Here is a 17,757-nt window from a genome sequence, read left to right as displayed (position 1 = left end):
ATACAGGAGAACAATGGAATCATTCTTACCTCAACCTTCTATATGGCTAACTGGCAGAATGGATTATCCACCTGTTCTACAATCGCTTAGATGATTAAAGGTGAAAATTTCCTCAATGTCATCAGCAAAGTGTGTTTGAAAAGAATACAGCTACAGAAAACCAGCAAAAACTGTACTAATTCTGACATTTACCTGAGTTTCTTTGTGAGGTATCAGCTGAAATCTTCTTGCTGCTAGTAACATTTTGTGAAGTGGTTACAGCAGCTCCAAAAGGAGGAGGATTACTGATAGCACTTACTTGGCTCATCTAGTTTAAAGGCAAAATAAGATCTAATTAATCAAATTTCTCCAATTTAAAATTAAGAGGAAATAATTATGAGGGCAAAAGGCTGTGCTAATTCAAATCAAAGGTATATCTAACCCTGTTTACAGTTTTAGTCTCATTTTTTGGGTTGCTCACTGGGAACTGAACAATGTAGGTCAAGTTTATCTTCAGTTCTGTATGACCAACTAAACTGTATTGTTCTTCAGATTTAATTGGAAGCATAGCTTTCAGAGCATTGCTCCTTCATCAGGAAGGAGCAGTGCTCCGAAAGCTAGTGCTTTCAATTAAACCTGTTGGTCTATAACCTGGTGTTGTGTGATTTTTAACCTTGTACACGCCAGTCCACACAGGCATCTCCAAATCATGTATTGTTCTTGTGTTAGCTCAATGTAGTTGCTGGATGTGTGGATTAACAAATATTTCTAGCTTAACAGTCACTAACTTTGTCATTTTGTTCTTTCTCTCCTCTCCAATCACTCACTAATGCCCCATTCTGATTTAAGTAGTGACAATTAAGTGAGAAAGAAAGTATGGGAAATCTGAAATAAAAATAGCAAATGGTGTAAATTCATAAGGGTTAATCAGCATTTAAAGGAGAAACAGCTTGATATTATAATATAAACCATTTTCTGCCGGAAGGTGGTGAACCTGTGGAACTCATTATCGCAAAGGACTGCTGAGAAACAAGTCACTGAGTATATTTAAGAGAGAGATAGATAGTTTCCTGATGGAAAAGGTAGGAAAATGGGGTAGAGAAACATTTCAGCCATGATTGAATAGTCACAGACTTGATGGGCTGAATGGCCTAATTCTGCTTCTATTATTCATGGTTATCACATTATACAAGATTATAGAAACATAATTTAAAAATTATGCTGTGATAAAATCACTACAATCAGGAAACAAATGATATGAATAAAAATTCCAATTGGAAATAATTATCACCAATAAGTCTTGTCCCCAAATCATTTTATAGTGATTTATCAAAGTGCTAATTAGTTCGTCATTCAGATTTTTAAATTAATCTACCAATTTAATATTTGAAGCCACAAATATTTGCTTTTATGTAACTTCAACATTCGATACTTTGAGTTTACAAAATGATGATTTTATCAAATGTAATTGCATATTGTTACCATTCATATGTATTAACAGATTTTTTAAAAAATACAAATATTTTCTAAATAAACAAAATCTAAATATGTATTTAAAATTACATGGAGATTTGAAAAGATGCAATGAGAATATTATCTCCTTGAAAAGGGTCTGATATCAATATGAACATTCAGAGTAAAGCCATAGTCATTTTAAGTTAAGGATGACAACTATAACCCTGATATTGTAATCTTAAACAAAATGTAGTTGCATCAATTAAAGGTGAAGTTGCATGCACAAGAACTGAGGTATAGAGAAGGAGGATTTGTTCCACATGTGATATTATAAAGTTCAGAACTTTAATAACTGTTCATGGAATTAAGGAATCAACAAATGATAAACTGTTACACACACGAAGAAGCACCTGTAACTCTATCTGGAAAAAAAAATTATTAATAGGACAAGGACAAACTTATATAGGAATTGAAAGCAACTAGCCACGACTAGGAGAACAGGGAGTTGAAATGACATGAATAAAACTGCTTTGATACCTGCTTGATAAATTGGATGCTTTATTGTCACAAAGGACAAGGATTGCGCTGCAGAAGAATTTAAGGAGTTAATCACAGAAAAGCTCTGTCTTTGAACAGTCAATGCCAAATGTAACAAGAAACAAAGAAACTACTTTTGTTAAGAAGGCAAGTTGCAGACTTGCAGTAATTTGGATGATAGAACTTATAGAATCATCAAAGTATCACATCACAGATCTGAAGGATGAAAATGTGCACAAGAATCAAACACCAGAAGTCCACCCTTAGCAGAACTTCAAAGAACAATACTGTACAATGACTGAACCTTGGACACTTCTAGAGACAGACCACTGTTAGTTGAAATCCTGGCCAGATTCCATGATTAATTGTGCATGAGCCAAATTGGGCTGTGAGACTAACTTGCTTACTTGAGGGGTCTTATTTTGGTTGCTACACGCAAGAAAGTTTAAATCGTTGTTTCAGTACTTGATTGTCTGTGAGATTTCATAATAAATAGCCAAATTAAAGATAACTTGTAATTTACTCACAACAATTGCTTCCCTGGGAGGGCTTCAATAAGTACTTTTAGTTGCTCCAAAGTCAAACTTACCAGTCTTGTATTCTCAGAAATCCTGCTGGAGTCTGAATTGAGAGGGCCGTTGCCCTATGTAATGGCAAAGAATTCAAAAGGGTGAATGAGGACACAGGCAATAATTTTCTGATTTAATTGGCACATTTATATTTTTGCATTATTGAATCTGGCATTGGAACTTAGTTTTGAAATCATGGTAGACAATCAACCTGAATGACGGAGGAATATTTGAAGAAGAAATTGTCAAAATGGATAGAATTATTGGGACGCTTAAAACGTTACGAGCATTGGGGCTTTAGATCATTTGCCAGAGTCAGCCAGAACGTCTGTGGGAATGCATATACCCAAACAGAATGAGTCAATAGGAATTTGCTTTTGAAAAAACTTGGTAGGTGAAGTATTTATTAAAGAAGAGAACTGCTGAGGTAAGTGAGTTGAAGTCAGAGTATGCAGATCTAAAGCAGAAACTTGATAGCTTACAGACTGTCAGTAAGGAAAGGGCTGTTTACCAGTTGGGGTACACAGAGTTAAAGGGAAAGGATAAATCCCAGGAGAAGACAGTCTACCTCTCAAATGATCAAAGTCAATTAGAGATTTTGAATAGAAATGCCGAAAAGGAGGCAGCCAGGTTGAGGAGTCAGAAAATAAGACTCTGAAAGTAAATGTAAAGATCTCTAGGCAGCATTTAAAGTACTGCATTAAGCACAGCTTGAGCAACAAGTGCAAAATGCTGACTATTCTAAATTCCAACAAGAGATTGATACCTTGAAGTCCCAGCTTTCCAGCCAGACGATTTCTCTGTGCTCTGGGACCTGGACAAAAATTAGGGAATAAAAGGAGTGATCCTGATTAGGGTTTGGTTGAGGGTGAAGCCATATACTATTCAGATCAGGGGAGGGAATATGATTATGATCCTCACCGGCACCCCTCTGCCAAACTTGGATAAAGGTCCCCTGTATCCAACTGAACCCGTCTGCTACAAAGCCAAAGTAAAGATAAAGATTTCATGAAAATCTAACGACATAAATGATGATTCAGGAATCGATCAGTAATGAGGTCATAAACCCAGGTGTTTTGAAAGGTGATACAGAATTTGAAAGCTAGGTTAGTTAAGGGTGTAGGTAAACTCTGGAGTCGACCAAAAAAGAGCAAGACCTATTTCCTGGAGTGTCAGAGAGGTATGATGTCTGATACACCTTAGACTACGAGGAACTAGAACTGGAATTAACTGAAAGTCAGACCCCGACCTCAATTGATTTCAATATCCCTGTGACAAACCTGAGACAGAGAGCAAAGGGGAATAAAATTAAGTTTGAATTGCCGTCCTTTGTTTGACTGATAAAGTAAGAGGGCCCGAGGTAAACGTGTTTTGCGTAATATGTTGGTTGAAGTATCTGTTTACAACATTTCACAGGTAACAAGCCTGGTGAGTACAAATTTTAGAGGGATAAAATTCAAATGAAAGATCTGTGTAAACTGAAACTGTAAGAAAGAGCAGGAACTACCTTGATCTTTTGTTTTTGAGTTCTAGATAAACTATCAAGCTGATGACTGGAAAAAATAATGCTGGTTTTGCAAGTGAAGATGGAGTCAGTCATCTGGACCCAATGTTCAGTGGAAGTGGACATGGTGTGTATACGTAACCAAACACAGATGTGCAGACCAACAGCATTGGGAGACACTTCTACCCACAACTGCATGCGTTAATTTTACATGCAACACAGAAGTCAAATCCAAGGATGTTGTGAAACTTGAAAGGGTTCAGAAAAGATCTCCAAGGATGTTCCCAGGGTTGGAGGGTTTGAGCTATAGGGAGAGGCTGAATAAGCTGGGGCTATTTTACCGAGAGTGTTGGAGGCTGAGCGGTGATGTTACAGAGGTTTGTAAAATCATGATGGGCATGGATAGGGTGAATAGAAAAGATCTTTTCCCTGGGTTGGAGGAGTACAGAAATAGAGGGCATAGGTTTAAGGTGAGAGGGCAAAGTTTTAAAAGGACCTAAGGGGCAACTTTTTCATGCAAAGGGTGGTCCATGTATGGAATGAGTTGCCAGAGGAAGTGGAGAAAGTTGGTAAAATTACAACATTTAATAGGCATCTGGATAGGTACATGAATAGGAAGGGTTTGGACGGATAGGGACCAAGGGCTCGTAAATGGGATTAGATTAATTTAGGATATCTGGTTGGCATGAACGAGTGGACCGAAGGGTCTGTTTCCATGCTGTGCATCTCTGTGACTCTATGACTCTATTTACGCTGATGATATGCACAGAACTTTAGATCACACTTTCACTTATATCAGAAGTGACTGAACATTTTGCAGTGTGTCCTGTAAGAAGAGGAGGACCCAGAGGAGGGATAGTTACCAAAGTACGGGTAAAGTGTTGTATGAATATGTCCAAAATGACCTGGTACTAGTTATTCTGAATCTCTCAGGTATTCAGTTATTATCAGCTTGTCCAAATCCTTTACCTAGCATTTATAAGGAATTGGTCAAGACATTGTTTACTCAAGAAGGCTATACAATCAAAGGAAAAAACAAGAAATGCATACAATTGATAGGAAATGATGCAGGCATGTCTGGTGCAGGTAGTTCTATAGTTAATGGTCTAGGCATCAGTGTTATAAGTGATCTATTAAATCAATTAATTTCTTAAGGTAAAGGTCAACTGGCTGGGATGAATTATAACACGAAATTTAGTAGCTAGGCAGGGGACACCACAAACAGCACTGCATTCTGTATTGCTGACATCTTAGAATCACATGCCGGTTTGATCAACAAGTTAATAAAGGAAGCAGGAAATGTACCTTTGTGTCATATATACAGCAAATGGATGTTCGATCGGTACAGGGAAAATGTAAATCAATGAAAAAAGTAGAAGGTACTACCTGTGTTAGTGACATTAAATTAAGGAAATTAATTGTCAGGACAGGGACTTTAAATAAAATCTCTAGATGAGAGAAAAGGGGTTTTTACCTTATGCTGTAGAAAAGGAGGGAGACTTGTAGGGACAGCACTTAAGGAATGCCAACAGACTGATAAGACTATTGTTTGTCCCTATTCCATTTACACAACTGGACAAGCCACATGTGGTTTTGAGTGCAGCGGTAATTAAACAGTTTACTGTACTCAAAATATTACGTTACACTCGAGAAAACATAATCAGAGTTGGATATACCGGTGAAGAAGAATACTGTGTCACAACATCTTTCAGAGATTATCATAACCTGTCTTTTCCCATCACTGATTCAGCATTTGGCATTTAACATCAAATGCCCATGCACATAGGAACAATGGAATAGGTTAACATCAGGAGGAGAAAACGTGTGACTTTTGACATGACTAACTCAACTAGAGAAATGGTTATGTCTTATTGGCAAAAATACAAGGTCCATATTGCCTTACAATGGGAATATTTGGATGAAGTAAAGGGATTTTTGAGAAAAGCACACAGGTCCCATGTTAAAATTCAGCAGTATAGTCAGAGAATCAAGACAGATATTAAAAATGTTAAGGAATACTCTTGGTGGAATGAAATCTGGAATTGGGGAAGTAATGTACACTCAGCAACATGGATTTGTATTATTTCACATCTTGTTACACTTCTAAGAATGATAAGCTTAAAGCTGTAATGGGTGAAGCATAATGCGTGTTTAGTACTCTATGTTCGTTCGATGCATGTTTATTGTGCAAGTTTATTACACTTGTGATTTATTGACTGTTGATTATTCAGTGCTTTATTTATTGATTATTGGTTTGAAAAAATCTGTACTGCATAACGAATTTGTGTATTTTTAAATAGTGCATGGTGTAGCAATTCAGCTTGGATATGGACCGATGTGGTAGAAAATGGCTAAATATTAGTGTTTGTTCATCATATTAAACATAATGAACAAAGAAGAGAGATTGTGATATTATAAACTTCAGAACTTTAATAATTGTTCATGGTTTGAAAGAAATCAACTAAAGATAAACTGTTACATACAGAAAGAAACAACCGTAACTCTGTAGGAATAAGCTATTAAACTTATCCAGGAATTGAAAGTGATTAGACATGATTGGGAAAACGGAGTTGAAATGACAAAACTACTTTGATAAAAACTGAAAGATCTGCGGATGCTGTAAATCAGAAGCAAAAACAGGAAATGCTGGAAAAGCTCAGGTCTGGTAGTATCTGTGAAGAGAAATCAGAGTTAATGCTTCAGGTCTGGTGACCCTTCCTCAGAACTGATGGTAGCTGGAAAAATGTTGTTTTCTATGTAGAAGTTAGGGTGGGGGAGGGGGTAAGGAGTAAATGTTAGGTAGGAATAGAGCCCAAAGGGAGAAGAACAGTTGGACAGACAAAGGAGTGGATAACGATTTGGCTGGGAGGGTGAATAGCTGTTAATGGCTAACAATAGGTAGTGTGTAATGGCAGATTAAAACAAAGCCTGGTCTGTGTGGTAGGGGGCTAGGACATGGGGGAGTTCAGGCCCTAAAATTATTGAACTCAGAGGGCTGCAGGGTCCCCAAATGGAAAATCAGGTGTTGTTTTTCCAGCTTGTGCTGAGCTTCGCTGGAACACTGCGGCAAACCTGAGACAGGGATGTTGGCCAGGGAACAGAAGGCTCATTCCTGATGACGGGCTTTTGCCCAAAACGTCGATTTTCCTAATCCTTGGATGCTGCCTGATATGCTGTGCTTTTCCAGCACCACTCTAATCTAGACTCTGATCTCCAGCATCTGCAGTCCTCACTTTTGCCTAACAGAAGGGTGTGTTAAAGTCGTAGGCAACTGGAAGCACAGGGTGGTTTTTTCCAAGCAGAACTTCAAGTTCTGCGAAGCGGTCACCCAGTCTATGCTTGGTTTTCCCAATGTAGAGGAGACCACATTATGAGCAGCGAATGCAGTAGACTAGGTTGTGAGAAGAGCAGGTGAAATGCTGTTTCACCTGGAAGGTACATTTGGGCCTTTGGAAATTGAGGAGGGAGGAGGTAAATGGGCAGGTACTACATCTTCGGCGGTTGCAGGGGAAGATGCTGTGGCGGGTGTTGGGAGTGAAGGAAAAGTGGACCAAGGTGTCCAGGCGGTAACAGCACCTGCAGAAGGCGGACAAGGGAGGGGAGGGGAATGTGTGTCTGATGGTGGCAGAAATGAAAACCTTCTGGATGCTGGAGGGATGATAGGCAAGGACAAGGGGAACCCTATTGCTGTTGCAGGAGGGAAGAGAGAGGGTGAGGGCTGAAGTGTGGAGATGGGTCGGACCCGGTTGACATCCCTGTCGACAACGGTGCTGGGGAATCCTCGGTGAGGAAGAAGGTGGACATTGCAGAGGTTTGTTTGTCGAAGTTGGCCTTATTGGAACATGTGTGATGGAGACGAAGGAACTGGGAGAATGGAAGAGAGTCTTCTCAGGAAACAGGGTACGAGGATGTATAGTCCAGGCAGCTGTGGGAGGCAGTGGATCTATAGTGGATATTAGTGGGCAGTCTATCCCAAGAAACAAAACAGAGATGTTGAGGAAAGGAAGGGAGGAGTCAGAGACAGACCAGGTGAAAGTGAGGGGAGGGTGGAAATTGGAAGCGAAATCGATGAACTTTTCCAACTCTTGACAAGAGAGAGAAGCAGCACCAGAGAAAGAGTTGTGGGTGGGGGCCAGAATATTACATGTACTCCATGAAGAGACAGGCATAACTGGGGCCTATGTGGGTAACCATGGCCACCCCTCTGACCTGAAGAAAGCGAGAGGAGTTAAAAGAGAAGTTGTTCAGGATGAGGATGAGCTCGGCCAACAGCAGAGCAAGGTGGGGGGGTGGGAATAGCACAGGCCTTTGCTCCGGGAAAAAGCAGAGAGCCCTGAGATCATCCTGGTGGGGACAGACATATAAAAGGATTGCCTGTCCATGGTAAAGAAAAGGTGGCTGGAACTTGCAAACTGGAAATTCCAAAACTGGTATGAAGTGTCAGAGGAATCACGGCCCTATGTGGGCAGAGACTGGATCAGGAGTGAAAAAACTGAGTTCCATGGGGTAGGAACAGGTTGAAACAATGGATCTGCCAAGGCAGCCCTGTTTGTGGATTTTCGGAAGGAGCTAGAAGCTGCTTTGAGAAAGTGAGGACTGCAGATGCTGGAGATCAGAATTGAGAGTATGGCTCTGGAAAAGCACAGCAGGTCAGGCCAAAGCTAAGGAGCAGGAGAATCAATATTTCGGGCATAAGCTTCTCATTCCTGATGGAGGGCTTATGCCTGAAACGTCAATTGTCCTGCTCCTCGGACACTGCCTGACCCACTGTGCTTTCCTAGCACCACACTTGAGAAGCTGCTTTGACATCCATTAATAAACTAGATGCTTTATTGCCACAAAGGACCAGAGCTGCCTTGCAGAAAAATTTAAGATATTAATCACAGGAAAGCTGTACCTTCAAGCAGACACTCAATGCAAAATGTAACAAGGAACAAAGAAGCTACTTCTGATCAGAAGGCAAGCTGCAGACTTGCAATAATTTGAATATAAGAACTTAAAGAATCATCAATATATCACATCACAAATTTGAAGAATGAAAATCGGTGTAAGAATCAAACACTAGAACTCAATCCTTAGCAGAATTTCAAAGAACAACACTGTCCAAGGCTTCAACCCTGGATACCTCCAGAGACAGACTACTGTTGGTTGAAATCCTGGCCAGATTCCATCATTAATTATGTAATAGCCACATTCTGTTGTGAGGCTTAACTTAGTTGCTTGAGGGGTCTTAATTTCGTTGCAACATACAATAACGTTTAAACCATCGTTTTAGTATTTGTTTGTCTTAACAAGATTTCTTAACAAGTTGCTGAATTAAAGGTAACTTGTGGTGATTTACCCACAGCACAAATTTAAAGGAAATTACAGCAACTAAACACAGTTAAAAGTGGTTTTGATGATTGATATTTCAAGCCATAACAAAGGAAAATCGAGCTGTGGCACGACACATCATAGAGTCATAGAGATGTCAGCATGGAAACAGACCCTTCGGTCATACACGTCCATGCCGACCACACATCCCAACCCAATCTAGCCCCACCTGCCAGCACCCGGCCAATATCCCTCCAAACCCTACCTATTCATACACCCATCCAAATGCCTCTTAAATGTTGCAATTGTACCAGCCTCCACCACATCCTCTGGCAGCTCATTCCATATACGTACCACCCTCTGTGTGAAAAAGTTGTCCCTTAGGTCTCTTTTATATCTTTCCCCTCTCACCCTAAACCTGTGCCCTCTAGTTCTGGACTCCCCGACCACAGGGAATAGACTTTGCCTATTTACCCTATCTATGCCCCTCATAATTTTATAAACCTCTATAACGTCACCCCTCAGCCTCCGACATCCAGGGAAAACAGCCCCAGCCTCTTCAGCCTCTCCCTATAGCTCAAATCCTCCAACCCTGGCAACATCTTTGTACACCTTTTCTGAACCCTTTCAAGTTTCACAACATCTTTCCGATAGGAAGGAGACCAGAATTGCACACAATATTCCAACAGTGGCTTAACCAATGTCCTGTACAGTCACAACATGACCTCCCAAATCCTGTACTCAATACTCTGACCAATAAAGGAAAGCATACCAAATGCCTTCTTCGCTATCCTATCTACCTGTGACTCCACTTTCAAGGAGCTATGAACCTGCACTCCAAGGTCTTTTTGTTCAGCAACACTCCCTAGGACCTTACCGTTAAGTGTATAAGTCCTGCTAAGATTTGCTTTCCCAAAATGCGGCACCTTGCATTTATCTGAATTAAACTCCATCTGCCACTTCTCAGCTCATTGGCCCATCTGGTCAAGATCCTGTTGTAATCTGAGGTAACCCTCTTCGCTGTCCATTACACCTCCAATTTTGGTGTCATCGGCAAACTTACTAACTGTATCTCTTATGTTCACATCCAAATCATTTATGTAAATGACAAAAAGTAGAGGACCCAGCACCCATCCTTTTGGCACTCCACTGGTCACAGGCCTCCAGTCTGAAAAACAACCCTCCACCACCACCCTCTGTCTTCTACCTTTCCGACCGTTCTGTATCCAAATGGCTAGTTCTCCCTTTATTCCGTGAGATCTAACCTTGCTAATCAGTCTCCCATGGGGAACCTTGTTGAACGCCTTACTGAAGTCCATATAGATCACATCTACCGTTCTGCCCTCATCAATCCTCTTTGTTACTTCTTCAAAAAACTCAGTCAAGTTTGTGAGACATGATTTCCCATGCACAAAACCATGTTGACTGTCCCTAATCAGTCCTTGCCTTTCGAAATACATGTACATCCTGTCCCTCAGGATTCCCTCCAACAACTTGCCCACCACCGACGTCAGGCTCACTGGTCTATAGTTCCCTGGCTTGTCTTTACCACCCTTCTTAAACAGTGACACCACGTTAGCCAACCTCCAGTCTTCCGGCACCTCATCTGTGACTATCGATAATACAAATATCTCAGCAAGAGGTCCAGCAATCACTTCTCTAACCTCCCCCAGAGAGTTCTAGGGTACACCTGATCAGGTCCTGGGGATTTATCCACTTTTATGTGTTTCAAGACATCCAGCACTTCCTCCTCTGTAATATGGATATTTTGCAAGATGTCACCATCTACTTCCCTATGTGACCCGTTCCCAAATGTGTTCATATGTCATATGCCATTAGGGAGCATATGAGAATGCTACAGATAAACAGTAACTCTTTAATGAGATTTTATTTACTTATATGAACTGCAAAGAGTGTTGTCTAAGAAGCATTATTTCAATCAAAATATTATTGGCATGACACAAAGTTCAAAATTATGAATACCTTTCAGAACAAAAAACCCATCAGGAAGTAGACAATGGTGTTTGAGAAACAGAAATTCCTGACCTTACTGCCGTGTGATATTCTCCTTGATGAAATCCATGATCCTGCCCTCAGGCGACCGACTTCCAACTGAACCAATCCTTGGGCACACTGCAAAAGATCAATCATATTTACATGAGCCAAAAATTTAAAAGCAGAAAAAATGCTCACAGTCCAATGTTTCCTTTGTACACTTTTATTAGGCTGTCCTGCACACTAAGAGCTTGTGTTGGAAACAGTAATTTCAAATGCATAATATTCTTTCCTCAAATGTAAGAAAATGTTGCAGTGTGACTGAGTATTACCAATAGCCTGGTTTTTCAGACAGCAGCAAACAAATAGGCAAGTTACTCTTAGACCTACACTTGTCCACAGACTTCCGTGGGCTTTTGCATTGGAGGCTTATGTGATTTAAAACAATTTGAGCCTGTGCCCTCTATCAACATCTACCAGGACAAAGATGTATGTACATACCTGTACTTTCAATGAGAACTGCACAGGAAGCAGTTTAAGAGCCAAAGCCCAATGATGATTGGTAGCAGCATATTAAGACTGGTATCAATATGAAATGATATTGATCACAGTCAATTTTGCTGGTTTGCAACAGCAGTTCCCAGCACTATCTTAACTTTATACAGCTGAACATAATGGTAAAGTCTACCCACCCTCATCCCATTCCATATTGCTATTTAAAGGATCAGGAACTACTTTCAGGTTATTTGTACCATGATTTCTTCCAACTCCAAGTGCAATTATTAATGACTTTGCAGCTTACCCATGTTTGAATAATTTGCAGGGAGTGTGTATGCCCAACTACTGGGATAATGAAGAATGCCCACAGAAAGATTCTCAGTCAGAGATCAATTACATTTAGCTGATTTTAGGATTCAATTCTCTTGCCTCAGTTTCAGTGAGGAGCAATGTTTGAAATGTCTTTGCTTTATAAAAATGGTTGCCATTAAAATCTGCCAATGGAGGCAGCTATTATTGCTATATAAGGACAATGACAAGGATGTGGTTGCCACGTTGAACAGCAGTCAGTATGTATGAGCAGTGTGTTGTGGCATGAGGTGTCTTCAAGATTGTATGAAGCTAAGAGCATGAGGGCGGAGTATAAGTTGAAGGGTTGAATGCTGTTTAAAAAGGATCAATGTTAGTTGGGTAATTAGACTGTAGTGAATCGAACAAGTAGTGAATGAGACTAATGGTGTAGATGGTAAAATAGTATTTAATTCACTCACATGGACTACATGTCAGAGAGTTCAACTTTAGTGCTTGCTCTCTGTCACGGATAGCCATTTCTCAAAATATCAGAGCCCAGATTCATGTTTCAGTAAAAGCCTACCATTTCTTGCAGCTACAATGCTCCTCATCTTCGAGAGGAACAGTGTGCCTTTATTGCACAGTGCATCCCTCACAATACTGGGCCTCTAATGAATGGCATGGTAGTGTTGAATTCACACACGGATCATTTAAGGCAGCAGGCAACACAAATTTAAAACGTGGGTGCAATGAAATGAAAGATTGCAGGTTAATCATGTACGGAAATTCCAAAGTCCATTTTCATAAGAGAGCTAATCCAACCCCTGTGACAGCTCAACCAGGAAATGTGAATTAGGATGGTTAGCTTCATACCAAATAATACACAGGAAGTAAACCAGGAAAAGTTGGAAGTAAAAATAAAGATAAAAGAGATAGAAGAAAAGCTAAAATAGTCTTCAAATGTTTCAATTTTTAAAAGCTTCAACATTAATTAAAATCTGCAGGAATTAGTCCTACAGTTGAAAAGAGTAATTTTGTGTGTCAACGTGATTGTTGGATATAATTAAGATTTACTAGATATGTTATGTTAACGAGGAACTTTATCTGGAATATACAAGACTTAATTTTTTCCTGGTATATTTTGTGTGCACCCTTCCATTTGTTTCAGTGATGAGTTTCTCAGTGAGATCAATGTAATGAAAATTGTGGGGGAGCAGGGCAACTCAGACAGAAACGTTCTGATATTCATGTTGAATTGGGCATGCATCCATGCCTCAGTTAGTGGTATACGTACAAGATCGTATTGGTAAGGGCAAGAGACTTTTTAAAAAATGGTTTTAATGCAGTTAATCCAAGTTTACCTTAAGTATCATTGCCACGGTCTCCTGAGAAGCATTCCGTACATCCTCTCCATTTACTGACAAGATTTGGTCACCTTGCATGAGTCTGCCATCAAGTTCAGCAGCTCCACCTTTAACAACATCTGAGATAAATACCCCTGTGCCATTCCTGTTGACGTATTTACAATTCAGTTAATTAATGCTAATAATTTCACAGAATATTTTATAAAACACGTGGACATAACACTATGTAATACTGATAATATGTAAAATATTTCAATAATTCAACCTTATTAAACATATCTGAACTATAACTTTGAAAGCAAGAAAATAGGATGGACACATTCAAAAGGAAGGTTGACAAGTACATGAGAACTAAGGAAATCGAGTCTTGCAATGATAGATTGAGATAAGCAATAATAGCAGTAGACTCGAGTGGAATGTAAATTTGAGCATTGACTGATTGGGTTAAATGGTCATTACTGCATCATAAATCTGATATGCAATCCCACATTTTCAGTAGGATATCTTGTGCTCAAACAGCAAAAGGTTTTGATCCTAATTTCTAACTGATTGTTTCTCATACCTTTCATGGTTAAAAGTGGATCAGTCTCCGTGACCATTTCCAATAAACACAGTTGGAGACTGAGGTGCTGTACCAGGAATAAATAGGTGCAGCATTATACCTTGAATCTAATCTGTTCCTCATCTTGCAAAGCAGCAATTACTGCAATGCTACTTTTGATTTCCTTTTACAATTTCCTCAGGGTGAGCAGGAAAACTACTTCCAATCCTGTGTTTGAGCTTTTACTCAAACTGAGCAGATGGTATTTGGTACAAGGATGCAAGCAAGAGAACCTAATGTTCAACATCTCCTCAAGGAAAACTATCTGGACTCTCCTCACCACCTACTTCGGTGGCATATTAATCCTCCCATTTCCATAATCTCATTTGTTAGAGCTTATAAGTGTACAAATGTATTATTTCTATTAATAATATTTTTGAAAGATAATTTTGGGGCAATATTTTAACTAATTTTATCATAAATATCAAAGCAAATTGTATCAACTTTCTCAAAACTCTCCATAACAAACATTATTTAAAACTTAGACTGTACACCCCATCTTCCAAAACCGTCATCCATAGCCTGTTCCTAAATTTCAGTGAATTAAGCATTCAGTTGCAGGAGTTCATTCATTTAACTTAATTACGCAGTATAAGCAATTCTTGTAGGATTAATTTAAACTAAGAAAACAGAACTTGAATCTACTGTACTATGCCCCAACTAACATAAGTTTGGATAAGCCAATTACCTCAGTTGTAAGGAGAGAGTGAAGACCTTGCAACTGCTCCCCTTTGAGAGAAGAAGGTTAAGAAGAGTCATAGAATCTAAGAGACGTACAGCACAGAAACAGGCCCCTCGGTCCAACTCGTCCACGCTGACCAGATATTCTAAGTTAATCTAGTGCCATTTGCCAGCACTTGGCCCATATCCCTCTAAAACCTTCCTATTCATATACTCATCCAGATTTCTTTTAAATGTTGTAATTGCACCGGCCTCCACCACTTCCCTTGATGGCTCATTCCATACACACACTACACTCCGCGTGAACAGGTTGCCCCTTCGGTTCCTTTCCCCTCACCCTAAACCTATGCCCTCTAGTGGGAGCGGGGAGTTGCAACGGCTGACAACAGGAAGGTGGGGTTGACTAGAGCGTTCAGGCCATAGATGTTCCCTGAACCGGTCTCTGAGTCTGAGCTCGGTCGCTCCAATGTAGAGGGGACCACATGAGGAGCAATGGATGCAATAAGTCAAGTTAGAGGATGTGCAGGTGAAATGCAACTGAATTGGACTCGCCATATAAACGCAGCGGTTACAACAGCAGGTGAGAGGCGAGGAATAATGCAGCATCCACTGACTTCCCAAAGCATCGACAAGACATAAATCAGGAGTGTGATTGAATACTCTCCACTTGCCTGGATGGGTCCAGCTCCAACAACATTCAAGCAGCTTAAAACATAGAACATAGAACAAGCCTTTCGGCCCTCGATGTTGCGCCGACCTGTGAACTATTCTCAGCTCGTCCTCCTACACAATCCCATCATCATCCACGTACTTGCCCAAGGATTGTTTAAATCTCCTTAATGTGGCTGAGTTACCTACATTGGCAGGCAGGGCATTCCACGCCCTTACCACTCTCTGAGTAAAGAACCTGCCTCTGACATCTGTCTTAAATCTATCACCCCTCCATTTGGAGCTATGCCCCTTTGTACAAGCTGATGTCATCATCCTTGGAAAAAGACTTTCACTGTCTACCCTATCTAATCCTCTGATCATCTTGTATGTCTCTATCAAATCCCCCCTTAGCCTTCTTCTTTCCAATGAGAACCCAAGTCTTTCAGCCTTTCCTCCTAAGACCTTCCCTCCAGACCAGGCACCATCCTGGTAAATCTCCTCTGCACCTTTTCCAATACTTCCACATCCTTCCCGAAATATGGTGACCAGAATTGTACACAATATTCCAAATGTGGCCGCACTAGCATTCTGTACAGTTGCAGCATGATATTGCGGCTCCGAACTCAATCCCTCTATGAAACCTAACGCACCGTTTGCCTTCTTAACAGCACTATCAACCTGGGTGGCAACTTTCAGGGATCTATGTACATGGACTCCAAGATCACTCTGCACATCCACACGATCAATAATCTTTCCATTGACCCAGTACTCTGCCTTCCTGTTATTCTTCCCAAAGTACATCACCTCACATTTAGCTGCAGTGAACTCCATTTGCCACCTCTCAGTCCAATTCTGCAATTTATCCAAGTCCCCCTGCAACCTGTAACATTCTTCCAAACTGTCCACTACTCCACCGATTTTAGTGTCATCTGCAAATTTACTAATCCATCCACCTATGCCTGCGTCGAAGTCATTTTAAAAAATGACAAACAGTAGTGGTCTCAGAACAGATTCTTTTGCATACCAGTAGTAACCGGACTCCAGGCTGAGTATTTTCCATCAATCACCAGAAAGCCAATTTTTAATCCAAACTGCTAAATCACCCTCAATCCTATGCCTCTGCATTGTCTCTGACAGTTTACCATGTAGAACCTTATCAAAGGCTTTACTGAAGTTCATGTATACCATGTCAATTGCCCGACCCTCATCTACATGCTTGGTCACCTTCTCAAAAAACTCAATGATGTTTGTGAGACACGACCTGCACTTGACGAAACTATGTTGACTATCTGAAATCAAACTGTTGCTTGCTAGATGATTATAAATCTTATCTCTCATAATCATTTCCAAAACCTTTCCTACGGCAGAAGTAAGGCTCACTGGTCTATAATTACCTGGGTCATCTCTACTGCCCTTCTTGAAGATGTAGTGGACAGTGAAGAGGGTTACCTCAGATTACAATCGGATCTTGACCAGATGGGCCAATGAGCTGAGAAGTGAAAGATGGAGTTTAATTCAGATAAATGCGAGGTGCTGCATTTTGGGAAAGCAAATCTTAGCAGGACTTATGCACTTAATGGTAAGGTCCTAGGGGGTGTTGCTGAACAAAGAGACCTTGGAGTGCAGGTTCACAGATCCTTGAAAGTGGAGTCACAGGTAGATAGTATAGTGAAGGAAGCATTTGGTATGCTTTCCTTTATTGGTCAGAGTATTGAGTACAGGAGTTGGGAGGTCATGTTGCAACTGTACAGGACATTGGTTAGACCACTGTTGGAATATTGTGTGCAATTCTGGTCTCCTTCCTATCAGAAAGATGTTGTGAAACTTGAAAGGGTTCAGAGAAGATTTACAAGGATGTTGCCAGGATTGGAGGATTTGAGCTATAGGGAGAGGCTGAAGAGGCTGGGGCTGTTTTCCCTGGAGCGTCGGAGGCTGACGGGTGACCTTGTAGAGGTTTACAAAATTATGAGGGGCATGGACACGGTAAATAGACAAAGTCTATTCCCTGGGGTCGGGGAGTCCAGAACTAGAGGGCATAGTTTTAGGGTGAGAGGGGAAAGATATAAAAGAGACCTACGGGTCAACTATTCCACACAGAGGGTGGAATGTGTATGGAATGAGCTGCCAGAAGAAGTGGTGGAGGCTGGTACAACTGCAACATTTAAGAGGCATTTGGATGGGTGTATGAATAGGAGGGATATGGGCCGGGTGCTGGCATATGTAACTAGATTGGGTTGGAATATCTGGTCGGTATGGATGTGTTGGGCCTAAGGGTCTGTTTCCATGCTGTACATCTCCATGACTCTGTGACTCTATTTG

General features: G+C 40.6%; 1 protein-coding gene across 5 annotated transcripts in view; it reads right to left on the bottom strand.

The window, feature by feature from the left end:
* patj (PATJ crumbs cell polarity complex component) overlaps nt 1–17,757 on the bottom strand; it is a 390,366-nt gene that overhangs the window by 33,511 nt on the left and 339,098 nt on the right. For all 5 annotated transcript variants that reach the window (XM_072574241.1, XM_072574240.1, XM_072574242.1 and 2 more), the window contains 3 exons: nt 13,503–13,650; nt 11,404–11,490; nt 193–307 (listed from right to left, as the gene is read on the bottom strand). In XM_072574241.1, the coding sequence (XP_072430342.1) occupies nt 193–307; nt 11,404–11,490; nt 13,503–13,650 (350 nt within the window). The remainder of the gene's footprint in view (nt 1–192; nt 308–11,403; nt 11,491–13,502; nt 13,651–17,757) is intronic.

This window comes from Chiloscyllium punctatum, chromosome 7, assembly GCF_047496795.1.
Source record: "Chiloscyllium punctatum isolate Juve2018m chromosome 7, sChiPun1.3, whole genome shotgun sequence".
Classification (NCBI taxonomy): Eukaryota; Metazoa; Chordata; class Chondrichthyes; order Orectolobiformes; family Hemiscylliidae; genus Chiloscyllium; species Chiloscyllium punctatum.
This window is presented reverse-complemented; position numbering and strand designations above follow the sequence as displayed.